We start from the raw sequence: 13,686 nt of genomic DNA, 5'->3' as shown, positions 1-13,686 counted from the left end.
AATGTATCGTTTTTTTTCCATTTACAGTAATACACCGTTAAAAACAAGATTTTACAGTAAATTTATGGCAGCTCAGTCAACAGAATTTTTAACGCCAAAAAAAAATTGGGAATAATTTTTCAATTTACAGTAATATGCAGTAAAGAACACCGTAAAATGTATTGTCATTTGTATTACAAACCCCGTTTCCATATGAGTAGGGAAATTGTGTTAGATGTAAATATAAACAGAATACAATGATTTGCAAATCATTTTCAACCCATATTCAGTTGAATTTGCTACAAAGACAACAACTGATAAACATTTTTTATTTTTTTGCAAATAATCATTAACTTTAGAATTTGATGCCAGCAATACGTGACAAAGAAGTTGGGAAAGGTGGCAATAAATACTGATAAAGTTGAGGAATGCTCATCAAACACTTATTTGGAACATCCCACAGGTGAACAGGCAAATTGGGAACAGGTGGGTGCCATGATTGGGTATAAAAGTAGATTCCATGAAATTCACAAACAAGGATGGGGTGAGGGTCACCACTTTGTCAACAAATGCGTGAGCAAATTGTTGAACAGTTTAAGAAAAACCTTTCTCAACCAGCTATTGCAAGGAATTTAGGGATTTCACCATCTACGGTCCGTAATATCATCAAAGGGTTCAGAGAATCTAGAGAAATCACTGCACGTAATCAACTAAGCCCGTGACCTTTGATCCCTCAGGCTGTACTGCATCAACAAGCGACATCAGTGTGTAAAGGATATCACCACATTGGCTCAGGAACACTTCAGAAACCCACTGTCAGTAACTACAGTTGGTCGCTACATCTGTAAGTTGCAAGTTAAAACTCCCTATGCAAGGCGAAAACCGTTTATCAACAACACCCACAAACGCCATTGGCCTCGCTGGGCCTGAGCTCATCTAAGATTGACTGATACAAAGTGGAAAAGTGTTCTGTTGTCTGACGAGTCCACATTTCAAATTGTTTTTGGAAACTGTGGATGTCGTGTGCTCTGGACCAAAGAGGAAAAGAACCATCCGGATTGTTATAGGTACAAAGTTGTAAAGCCAGCATCTGTGATGGTATGGGGGTGTATTAATGCCCAAGACATGGGTAACTTACACATCTGTAAAGGCGCCATTAATGCTGAAAGGTACATACAGGTTTTGGAGCAACATATGTTGCCATCCAAGCAACGTTACCATGGACGCCCCTGCTTATTTCAGCAAGACAATGCCAAGCCACGTGTTACATCAACGTGGCTTAGAATAGTGCGGGTACTAGACTGGCCTGCCTGTAGTCCAGACCTGTCTCCCATTGAAAATGTGTGGCGCATTATGAAGCCTAAAATACCACAACGGAGACCCCCGGACTGTTGAACAACTTAAGCTGTACATCAAGCCTGAGAAGCTTAAAAAATGTGTCTCCTCAGTTCCCAAACGTTTACTGAGTGTTGTTAAAAAGAAAGGCCATGTAACACAGTGGTGAACATGCCCTTTGCCAACTTCTTTGTCACGTGTTGCTGGCATCAAATTCTAAAGTTAATGGTTATTTGCAAAAAAACATTTTTTTATCAGTTTGAACATCAAATATGTTGTCTTTGTAACATATTCAACTGAATATGGGTTGAAAATGATTTACAAATCATTGTATTCCGTTTATATTTACATCTAACACAATTTCCCAACTCACATGGAAACGGGGTTTGTAATTTGATGGGTAGTTTGCTGTAAAATCATAAGTCAAATAGATATTTTTACTTAGACAAAAACATATTTGGAAAGTTTGATAATATACTGTAATATTTGTTGCATTAATAGATACTATTAAAGTTTAAAATGCATGCAATTTCAAGCAGTACATATATTTTTTCTGTCAAAATGAAAAAAATCCATTACATTTAGTGAGAAAATATTAAGTACTTTATTGACACATATCATTTCCAGGTGTTTGCGGGCCAGATAAAGTGATGTCGCGGGTCTGGCCCCCGGGCCTTGAGTTTGACACCTCTGTTCTAAGTGATCCACACGTTTCGCACTAAAGAATTCCGTCACCTTTATCTAAAAACACTCCTGTCCCGTCGTGCTACCTGCACGGCACCATATGGCTCCATGGCTGTCTGCGTTATGTTTTGGGTAGTTTCACCCTAGATAACATCTGCAGGGCCTATAGGAAAGATAGAGCAAGTCCAGGCGAGGAGAAAGAGGATGCACACACACCTTGGGAAGGAGAACAACACTGATTGGGCAGCAACAAGCGTAAACGTGTAGATTGAATGCAGGTTATTGTTCAGTTAGGTTTCATCGCTGCCGAATAAAAATAACTTTATAATGAAGATTTGTAGCATTGTATACATTTCTCTGCCAGAAACTGCATTTTAAATGGAAAACCAACTCCCTCACAATTTATTTATTGTACTCTAGCCTTTAATTACTTTTTCAAGTTTTCTTATGCATATTTTGACTTTATTTTCCTACATTGACAGCCAATGTGCTTGTGCTGAATGTCGCCGTAGGTGTGTGAGAGATGTTAATTAATTGTTTCACTAATTTAGGTAGTTTATGAATGATTGCTGTTTTTATTGTATATTGTTGGCTGCTGGCAATCTACAAACCCCAAAACCAGTGAAGTTGGCACGTTGTGTAATTCGTAAATAAAAACAGAATACAATGATTTGCAAATCCTTTTCAACTTATATTCAATTGAATGGACTGCAAAGACAAGATATTTAATGTTCGAACTGAGAAACGTAGTTGTTTTTGCAAATTATCATCAACTTAGAATTTAATGGCAGCAACACATTGCAAAAAAAGTTGGCACAGGGGCATTTTTACCACTGTGTTGCATGGCCTTTCCTTTTAACAACACCCAGTAAACATTTGGGAACTGAGGAGACCAATTTTTGAAGCTTTTCAGGTGGAATTATTTTCCATTCTTACTTGATGTACAGCTTAAGTTGTTCAAAAGTCCGGGGTCTCCATTGTGGTAATTTAGGCTTCATATTGCGCCACACATTTTCAATGGGATAATGTTGCTTGGATGGCAAGATATGTTGTTCTAAAACCTGTATGTAGCTTTCAGCATTAATGGTGCCTTCATAGATGTGTAAGTTACCCATGCCTTGGGCACTAATACACCCCCATACCATCACAGATGCTGGCTTTTGAAATTTCCGCCTATAACAATGGTTCTTTTCCTCTTTGTTCCGGAGGACACAACGTCCACAGTTTCCAAACACAATTTGAAATGTGGGCTCGTCAAACCACAAAACACTTTTCCACTTTGCATCAGTCCATCTTAGATGAGCTCGGGCCCAGCAAAGCTGGCGGTGTTTCTGGGTGTTGATAAATGTATTTTGCTTTGCATAGTAGAGTTTTAACTTGCACTTATAGATGTAGCGACGACCTGTAGTTACTGACAGTGGTTTTCTGAAGTGTTGCTGAGCCCATGTGGTGATATCCTTTACACACAGATGTCGATTTTTGATGCAGTACCGCCTGAGGGATCGAAGGTCACAGGCATTCAATGTTGGTTTTTGGCTTTGCAGTGATTTCTCCGGATTCTCTGAACCTTTTGATGATATAACGGACCGTAGATGGTGAAATTCCTAAATTCCTTGCAATAGCTCCCCATCAGTGAACGCCTTTACACAGCTTGCAATCAGTTTAGCTACCTTGAAGCTGGCATGGAAAGATGCCAGGTTTGCCTGTGTTTGGCGTATCATTGTACTCTGCTGGGCATCAAATTCACGGTTTAGCATAGCCAGCTTTTCTCCTCTCACTTTGCCCAGCAAGCTCGCATACTGCCCTCCAGTGGCGAGTATCATAGTGTCGCCGAGTGTTAAATTATTTTAACACAGCCACTGTCTCTTTGCAGATTAGACAAACTGCAAACCTACTCAGTAGCCTAGTGGTTAGAGCAGGGGTCGGGAACCTTTTTGGCCTAGAGAGCCATGAAAGCCAAATATTTTAAAATGTATTTCCGTGAGAGCCATACAATATTTTTTTAACACTGAATACAACTAAATGCGTGCATTTTTAAGTAAGACCAGCAGTATAATAAGTCTCTTATTCTTTTTAATAACATTGTTATTATGAAGCTAACCAATATTAAATAAAATGCTTCTTACCATTAATACGACTTCTTCAACAGGTGCAGTCGAAAACGGATGGATGGATTGAAATGCATGAGAATGTTTTGTATTTTGAAGTTATTTTTAACACTGTGATTACCAATGTCAGCTAAGATTTATCTGAGAGCCAGATGCAGTCATCAGAAGAGCCACATCTGGCTCGAGAGCCATAGGTTCCCTACCACTGGGTTAGAGTGTCCGCCCTTAAATAGGTAGGTTGTGAGTTCAAACCCCGGCCGAGTCATACCAAAGACTATAAAAATGGGACCCATTACCTCCCTGCTTGGCTCTCAGCATTAAGGGTTGGAATTGGGGGTTAAATCACCAAAAATTATTCCCGGGCGCGACCACCGCTGCTGCCCACTGCTCCCCTCACCTCCCAGGGGGTGATCAAGGGTGATGGGTCAAATGCAGAGAATAATTTCGCCACACCTAGTGTGTGTGTGACAATCATTGGTACTTTACCTTTAATTTTGAAAAGTCAAAACTCTACTCTCGGAAACTATTTTGCGTTTCCCCAACGATTTCGCCATTTTTTTTTTTCCTGGCGCACTAATTGACTGAAAGAGCACGCACTTGACGTCACGTTATCGATGGGAAAATGCATTTTTAGGCTGGCCTGAGCGGCTAGGAGACCCCAAGAGTAGCACGCGGTAGAAAATGGATTGATGAATGGGCTAGAAAGGACAGATTAAAAAATAATAATAATAAAAAAAAAATTAAAATAATAATAATTTTTTTAACTTGGGACTTACAGCGGGCCAGATTTTGGACGCTGGCGGCCCGTATCCGTAGTTTGGGAACCACCGCACTAAGGAATCCCATCACTTTTATGTATCCCATGCCTGTTTTCGAGCCTTGTTTATTTTTTCTATTACCTGTGCGTGCGCTCGTCTTCCACCTGAACATCCCATAGCGTCTCGTGTGTTCAACCTGGGGGCGCCGCCGGGCTCAGCATCTGTTTGTCTGGGTGTGGACGGATCAGTGTCCCGTGCACATCGCCAACACCCCCTCAGGCTCCGGCTGGATTATGTTGCACAACAATGACTGAATATGACACAGACACAACTGGTTAGGATCGCGCAGGACACTAAAATGATGATTAAGAGGAAAAAAAAAAAAGTCAGGTTGTGTTTTAGTTCAATAACGTTTGTGTGCTGTGTCCGTTCCAATGCTCGCCTTCTTGGCCTCCTTCTGTCACGGTGATTACAGAAGTCCAGGAGATCAGAGACCTGCACCGCTGACCTTTCCCCTCCTTTTCTCTCTCTCTCCTTATTCTCTGTGCCAAACTCCTCTCCCCTCCATCACCGCGGTAATCTTTGGGTGTGCTGATGCTGATGGCCCGAGGTGGTGAAACACATACACCTTGTTGTTGTTCTTTACATCCTTTTGTGTGTCTTGTCTCTTTTACTTTTCAACCGCTGCAGTGTAAACATTTGTCAGAACAATGTTTTCTGTGCTACTATTTTCTGACAAATACACCACAAACCCTATGTGTCAAAGTCAAGGCCGGCGGGCCAGATCCGGCCCACAAATGAATTATCTATGGCCCCCGGGATGATATTTGATTTGTATTTTATTTTATTTTATTTATTTTTATTTTTTATTTTTATTAAATCAACATAGAAAAAACAAAAGATACACTTTCAACTAGTGCATCAACCCCCCAAAAAAACCTCCCTCCCCCATTCACACTCATTCACACCCACTCACACAAAAGGGGTTGTTTATTTCTGCTACCAATATTCTGGTTCCCACAACATAGACAACACTTCTGCAAGGGACACAGTCCCTGAAGCACACATGATTGTATATGCCGCTGGTCCACTAACATTTTCATTAATTACTATTTTTTATGTAATTATTTTTATATTGTTTTACTTTCTTTTTTATCCAAGAAAATGTTTATTTATTTATCTTTTTTTTAAAATTTTTTTTAAATAAAATAAATAAAATGACCTCATCTTCACCAGACCAGGTTGTAAATGAAATTAGATTTGTTTAAAAGGTTTTTAAAACCAGGTCCGGTCCAGATAATGTTCAAGTCGGGCTCAGCAACACACACCTTCATTCATGTACAATGAAAAAAAAATTGGGAACACAACAGATTGCATATAATATATAAACAAAATTACATTTTCAAAATTTGATTAGTATTAGAAGCGGCCCGCAGGCCACAGCCGCCTGCTGCTGTTTTGCACGCACCAATACTCCATCAGTGTTGGCGCTAGGAATTTTCAAAATGGGGTCCCTCCCATCAAGTCATAAAAATGGGGTCCCACAGTAAATTTTTGGGGTCCCACTTTTTTTTCACCGTTTTGAAAACAAATTTCCTGTTATATCCCACATTCTATATTGTGTTTTGTAAAAAGGTTGTCATAAACATCACTTAATTCATGTAAAAAAAATAATACAAAAGAAAACACATTTCTATGCATATGTAAATTTATCAGTTACTTTATTCTTTCCTTCATGGATCTAAACTAGGGATGTCCGATAATATCGGCCTGCCGATATTATCGGCCGATAAATGCGTTAAAATGTAATATCGGAAATTATCGGTATCGTTTTTTTATTATCGATTTTTTAAATTTTCTATTTTTTTTATTAAATCAACATACAAAACACAAGATACACTTAGAATTAGTGCACCAACCCAAAAAACCTCCCTCCCCCATTCACACTCATTCACACAAAAGGGTTGTTTCTTTCTGTTATTAATATTCTGGTTCCTACATTATATATCAATACAGTCTGCAAGGGATACAGTCCGTAAGCACACATGATTGTGCGTGCTGCTGGTCCACTAATAGTACTAACCTTTAACAGTTAATTTTACTCATTTTCATTAATTACTAGTTTCTATGTAACTGTTTTTATATTGTTTTACTTTCTTTTTTATTCAAGAAAATGTTTTTAATTTATTTATCTTATTTTATGAATTTTTTTTAAAAGTACCTTATCTTCACCATACCTGGTTGTCCAAATTAGGCATAATAATGTGTTAATTCCATGACTGCATACATCGGTTGATATATGATAAAGAGTTGGACAATATCGGATATCGGCAAAAAGCCATTATCGGACATCCCTAATCTAAACTTTACCGCTGCCGGTATTTTTTTCCCATATTTTTGTTGTAATATTTTCAGAATGTGTAGGTTCTACTTTTGGCCAAAGTAAGACAAAGAAAACAATCTGAAGTTGTCCTTATTTTTTAGTTTTTAATGCCATGATTTTAATAGTCCGGCCCGCGTGTGCACAGATTTTCACAGAGCTAAAATGAGTTTGACACCCCTGCACCACATGGTGGCGCTATTGTGGGATTTACTTGAAATATATATATATATATATATATATATATATATATATATATATATATATATATATATATATATATACACACATAGTCTTTATAATCCGTTTTGTCATTTAATATTAATTAACATTGATGTTCATCAACATTTATCATTGTCACGTTATCGATGAGAAAATTAATTTTTAGACAATATGATTTGCCTGAGCGGCTAGGAGACACCGAGAGTAACAAGAGGTAGAAGAGGTAGACCCTCGCCCCATCCTTGTTTGTGAATGACTGAGCATTTCATGGAAGCTGCTTTTATACCCAATCATGGCACCCACCTGTTCCCAATTAGCCTGTTCACCTGTGGGATGTTCCAAATAAGTGTTTGATGAGCATTCCTCAACTTTCTCAGTCTTTTTTTGCCACTTGTGCCAGCTTTTATGAAACATGTTGCAGGCATCAAATTATTACATTAAATATTTGCAAAAAATAACAACGTTTTCCAGTTCGAACGTTAAATATCTTGTCTTTGCAGTCTATTCAATTGAATACAGGTTGAAAAGGATTTGCAAATCATTGTATTCTGTTTTTATTTTACGGATTACACAACGTGCCAACTTCACTGGTTTTGGGGTTTGTAGATATAGCGTTCGTGAATCGAGGTTCCACTGTACTGTAATAAATAGCTTTACTTTTTTTTTGCTGTATGGATTAGTGAACTGGAAACAGAACTATGGGGAAAAATCTGGTTTAAAACCAAATTAAGATATTTCTGTATATGTTATTTAATGTCCTTGTCCCAAATTCAAGTATGTATTTGCTGTCTTTCCCAGGCCCTGTTTTAATGGGTTTAACACGTCTAGGCCAGCTCATGATGACTTCTGGGGGTCCTAACAGTCGGGGGTGTTGAACCCTGCTTCTTTTTGGGACCCAAATCACCCCTCTACTTCATCACTTTTCATTTTCTCATAACCTTCATCATCCATTGGCCCCCCCATCACCCTTTTAATCCCCTAATCGCGCTGAAATGTGACCCCTGACCCCACACTGACCCTAAAAACCCTGCTGTCGTACATGCATGTGGAGGTGACCCAATCTGAAGGGTGTCTCCCTTGTCTCCTTATGTGGTCCAGCCTCGCAGCATGTGGTCTATATGAGCTTATGTCACTCATACGACGGCTTATAAAAACCTTCTTTATGTTCCCCTATCAAGTTTGAAAGCGCTGTGTGTGTTTGCGAGCTATCTCAGGAATGCCACCCTGAGCCCGTTAGGTTAATCTACAGTTCACGCCGAATTCAGAAGATGCAAAGTTGTGTGTTTGAATCCTGAAACACTCAAATGTATGTGACATGTTTGTTTTAAGTGCTGTCAAAGGATCTTAAAGCACTCCCTTGTCTCCCCAGGGGACCAACTTTGATGAGCCGTGTTACGGTCTGGACTGCAGCAGAGGATGCAGGTGCAACCCAGAAAAGGGCGCCAGGGTGAGTCTTCAGCTTACCGCCATCTTGGCGCTTTTTGCATCCATGGATGCGTCTGAGTTTATTCATATTTACACATTGTCTTTTCAGTGCATAAGTGTCTTCACACTATAGAAACTAGGGTTGTACGGTATACCGGTACTAGTATAGTATCGCGGTACTAATTAATCAAAAACGGTACTATACTCTGTTTGAAAAGTACTGGTTCCCAATTTAAAACATTTTTTTTTTAATTAACGGGCATGACGGCGCACCGTCATGTTATGACATTGATGGTTTTACAAGCAGAGGAGCATGTTTGGCAGCGCACAATCACAGAGTACTTACAAGCAGACACGGTGTGAAGACAAAAAGGGGAGAATCGACGCATTTTGACTTAAAAACTGACGATAAAGGTGAAGTAATAACTAGGGATGGCTTTTTGCCGATTTCCGATATTCCGATATTGACCAAACCCTTAATTACCGATACCAATATCAACCGATACCAATATATACAGTCGTGGAATTAACACATTATTATGCCTAATTCGGACAACCAGGTATGGTGAAGATAAGGTCCTTTTAAAAAAAAATAAGGTAAATAAATTAAAAACATTTTCTTGAATAAAAAAAGAAAGTAAAACAATATAAAAACAGTTACATAGAAACTAGTAATTAATGAAAATGAGTAAAATTAACTGTTAAAGATCAGTACTATTAGTGGACCAGCAGCACGCACAATGATGTGTGCTTACGGTCTGTATCCCTTGCAGACTGTATTGATATATATTGATATATAATGTAGGAACCAGAATATTAATAAAAGAAAGAAACAACCCTTTTGTGTGAATGAGTGTAAATGGGGGAGGGAGGTTTTTTGGGTTGGTGTACTAATTGTAAGTGTATCTTGTGTTTTTTTATGTTGATTTAATTGAAAAAAAATAAATAAAAAAACGATACCGATAATTTCCGATATTACATTCTAAAGCATTTATCGGCCGATATTATCGGACATCTGTAGTTATAACACTGAAACACTGAAAAAGACATGGCTAGCTAGCTAGCAGCTAATATCGATCCGCAGTCGGCAGTGTTTTAGCTACTTCTAAATCACTAATCCTCGCCTCCATGGCGACAAATAAAGTACGTTTCTTACAAGTATCATCCCTGCAGGACGAGGAATAGCTAAACATGCTTCACTACACACCGTAGGAGGATACGATAGCTCACCGGCGTCAACGCTAACAAAAAATAGCGCGGCTGAATGTAATCAAAGGCCATGGGTGGATCTACACCTGCCATCCACTGTAATGATACCAAGTAAAATTGTCGATTCTACTATGATTACATCTATATTTTTTATCGTCACAAAATAATTTTTCCATTTTTTTAAATTTCCATTTTGTTTATAAACTCAGGAAATACGTCCCTGGACACATGAGGACTTTGAATATGACCAATGTATGATCCTGTAACGACTTGGTATCGGATCGATACCTACATTTGTGTTATCATCCAAAACTAATGTAAAGTATCCAAACAACAGAAGAAAAAGTGATTATAACATTTCAACAGAAGTGTAGATAGAACATGTTAAAAGAGAAAGTAAGCAAATATTAACAATAAATGAACATGTAGATTAATAATTCATTTTTACAGCTTGTCCTTTATAATTTTGACAAAACAATAGAATGAGAAATGACACAATATGTTACTGCATATGTCAGCAGACAAATTAGGAGCCTTTGTTTGCTCACTTACTACTAAAAAAGTTCTCTAGTATACTTTATTTAAGGCCAAAAAATTTTTTTGATTGCAATAAGAAACATATGTTTAATGCACCGCAAGATTTTTTGTAAAAATAAAGCCAATAATACAATTTTTTGTGGTCCACTTTATTTAGAAAAGTATCAAAAAGTATCAAAACACATTTTGGTACCGGTACCAAAATAATGGTATTGGGACAACCGCAATAGAAACATGCAGTTCACCATCAGTATCCAAGTGTAGGGTAAATATTGCAATATTTTGTCCCAAATCAAATCAATTTCAATTAAAATTGATTTACTTAGGAACTTAGTACACAGTGTGCACACGATATCTATTGAAGTATACTGGTGGAAGTATTCCATTTGAGTGCGTTAATACTGAGAAGTATGACAAAATGCACTCGAATGTTAAATGGTAGAGATGTCCGATAATATCGACCGATAAATGCTTTAAAATGTAATATCGGAAATTATTGGTATCGGGTTTTTTTTATCGGTATCGAGTTTTTTTTTATTTTTTATTTTTTTATTAAATCAACATAAAAAACACGAGATACATTTACAATTAGTGCACCAAGCCAAAAAAAACCTCCCTTCCCCATTTACACTCATTCACACAAAAGGGTTGTTTCTTACTGTTATTAATATTCTGGTTCCTACATTATACAGGTAAAAGCCAGTAAATTAGAATATTTTGAAAAACTTGATTTATTTCAGTAATTGCATTCAAAAGGTGTAACTTGTACATTATATTTATTCATTGCACACAGACTGATGCATTCAAATGTTTATTTCATTTAATTTTGATGATTTGAAGTGGCAACAAATGAAAATCCAAAATTCCGTGTGTCACAAAATTAGAATATTACTTAAGGCTAATACAAAAAAGGGATTTTTAGAAATGTTGGCCAACTGAAAAGTATGAAAATGAAAAATATGAGCATGTACAATACTCAATACTTGGTTGGAGCTCCTTTTGCCTCAATTACTGCGTTAATGCGGCGTGGCATGGAGTCGATGAGTTTCTGGCACTGCTCAGGTGATATGAGAGACCAGGTTGCTCTGATAGTGGCCTTCAACTCTTCTGCGTTTTTGGGTCTGGCATTCTGCATCTTCCTTTTCACAATACCCCACAGATTTTCTATGGGGCTAAGGTCAGGGGAGTTGGCGGGCCAATTTAGAACAGAAATACCATGGTCCGTAAACCAGGCACGGGTAGATTTTGCGCTGTGTGCAGGCGCCAAGTCCTGTTGGAACTTGAAATCTCCATCTCCATAGAGCAGGTCAGCAGCAGGAAGCATGAAGTGCTCTAAAACTTGCTGGTAGACGGCTGCGTTGACCCTGGATCTCAGGAAACAGAGTGGACCGACACCAGCAGATGACATGGCACCCCAAACCATCACCCAACCATGCAAATTTTGCATTTCCTTTGGAAATCGAGGTCCCAGAGTTTGGAGGAAGACAGGAGAGGCACAGGATCCACGTTGCCTGAAGTCTAGTGTAAAGTTTCCACCATCAGTGATGGTTTGGGGTGCCATGTCATCTGCTGGTGTCGGTCCACTCTGTTTCCTGAGATCCAGGGTCAACGCAGCCGTCTACCAGCAAGTTTTAGAGCACTTCATGCTTCCTGCTGCTGACCTGCTCTATGGAGATGGAGATTTCAAGTTCCAACAGGACTTGGCGCCTGCACACATCGCAAAATCTACCCGTGCCTGGTTTACGGACCATGGTATTTCTGTTCTAAATTGGCCCGCCAACTCACCTGACCTTAGCCCCATAGAAAATCTGTGGGGTATTGTGAAAAGGAAGATGCAGAATGCCAGACCCAAAAACGCAGAAGAGTTGAAGGCCACTATCAGAGCAACCTGGGCTCTCATAACACCTGAGCAGTGCCAGAAACTCATCGACTCCATGCCACGCCGCATTAACGCAGTAATTGAGGCAAAAGGAGCTCCAACCAAGTATTGAGTATTGTACATGCTCATATTTTTCATTTTCATACTTTTCAGTTGGCCAACATTTCTAAAAATCCCTTTTTTGTATTAGCCTTAAGTAATATTCTAATTTTGTGACACACGGAATTTTGGATTTTCATTTGTTGCCACTTCAAATCATCAAAATTAAATGAAATAAACATTTGAATGCATCAGTCTGTGTGCAATGAATAAATATAATGTACAAGTTACACCTTTTGAATGCAATTACTGAAATAAATCAAGTTTTTCAAAATATTCTAATTTACTGGCTTTTACCTGTATATCAATACAGCCTGCAAGGGATACAGTCCGTACGCACACATGATTGTGCGTGCTGCTGGTCCACTAATAGTACTAACCTTTAACAGTTAATTTTACTCATTTTCATTAATTACTAGTTTATATGTAACTGTTTTTATATTGTTTTACTTTCTTTTTTATTCAAGAAAATGTTTTTAATTTCTTTCTTATTTTATTGTATAAATTTTTTTTTAAAAAGGACCTTATCTTCAACATAACCGGTTGTCCAAATTAGGCATAATAATGTGTTAATTCCACGACTGTATATATCGTTATCGGTTGATATCGGTAATTAAGAGTTGGACAATATCGGGATATCGGCAAAAAAGCCATTATCGGACATCCCTATTAAATGGTAAATGGGTTATACTTGTATAGCGCTTTTCTACCTTCAAGGTACTCAAAGCGCTTTGACACTATTTCCACATTCACCCATTCACACACACACCATCACACACCCATTCACACACTGATGGCGGGAGCTGCCATGCAAGGCGCTAACCACGACCCATGTTGCTCTTAAAGCAATCAAAATGGTGAGTGTGTGTGGTGCTTGGCGCTTCCCAGCCTCAATTGTCTCCATCTTGGCTACGTATGGCTAGGGGAGGGACTCATTTGAAATAAGTGCGACAGAGGAGCAACCCATTGGGGTTAGAGAGTAGTGAACAGTTGAAAATGGGCTAAATATTGTGATCTCCTTTTCCGTTAAGTGTGCAACAGAAATAATTTGGGCAGAGTACAACAATGTCA

General features: G+C 38.4%; 1 protein-coding gene across 3 annotated transcripts in view; it reads left to right on the top strand.

Moving 5' to 3' along the window:
* col4a6 (collagen, type IV, alpha 6) overlaps nt 1-13,686 on the top strand; it is a 174,088-nt gene that overhangs the window by 79,940 nt on the left and 80,462 nt on the right. For all 3 annotated transcript variants that reach the window (XM_061961131.2, XM_061961130.2, XM_061961129.2), the window contains exon 4: nt 8,836-8,913. In XM_061961131.2, the coding sequence (XP_061817115.1) occupies nt 8,836-8,913 (78 nt within the window). The remainder of the gene's footprint in view (nt 1-8,835; nt 8,914-13,686) is intronic.

This window comes from Nerophis lumbriciformis, linkage group LG05, assembly GCF_033978685.3.
Source record: "Nerophis lumbriciformis linkage group LG05, RoL_Nlum_v2.1, whole genome shotgun sequence".
NCBI lineage: Eukaryota > Metazoa > Chordata > Actinopteri > Syngnathiformes > Syngnathidae > Nerophis > Nerophis lumbriciformis.
This window is presented reverse-complemented; position numbering and strand designations above follow the sequence as displayed.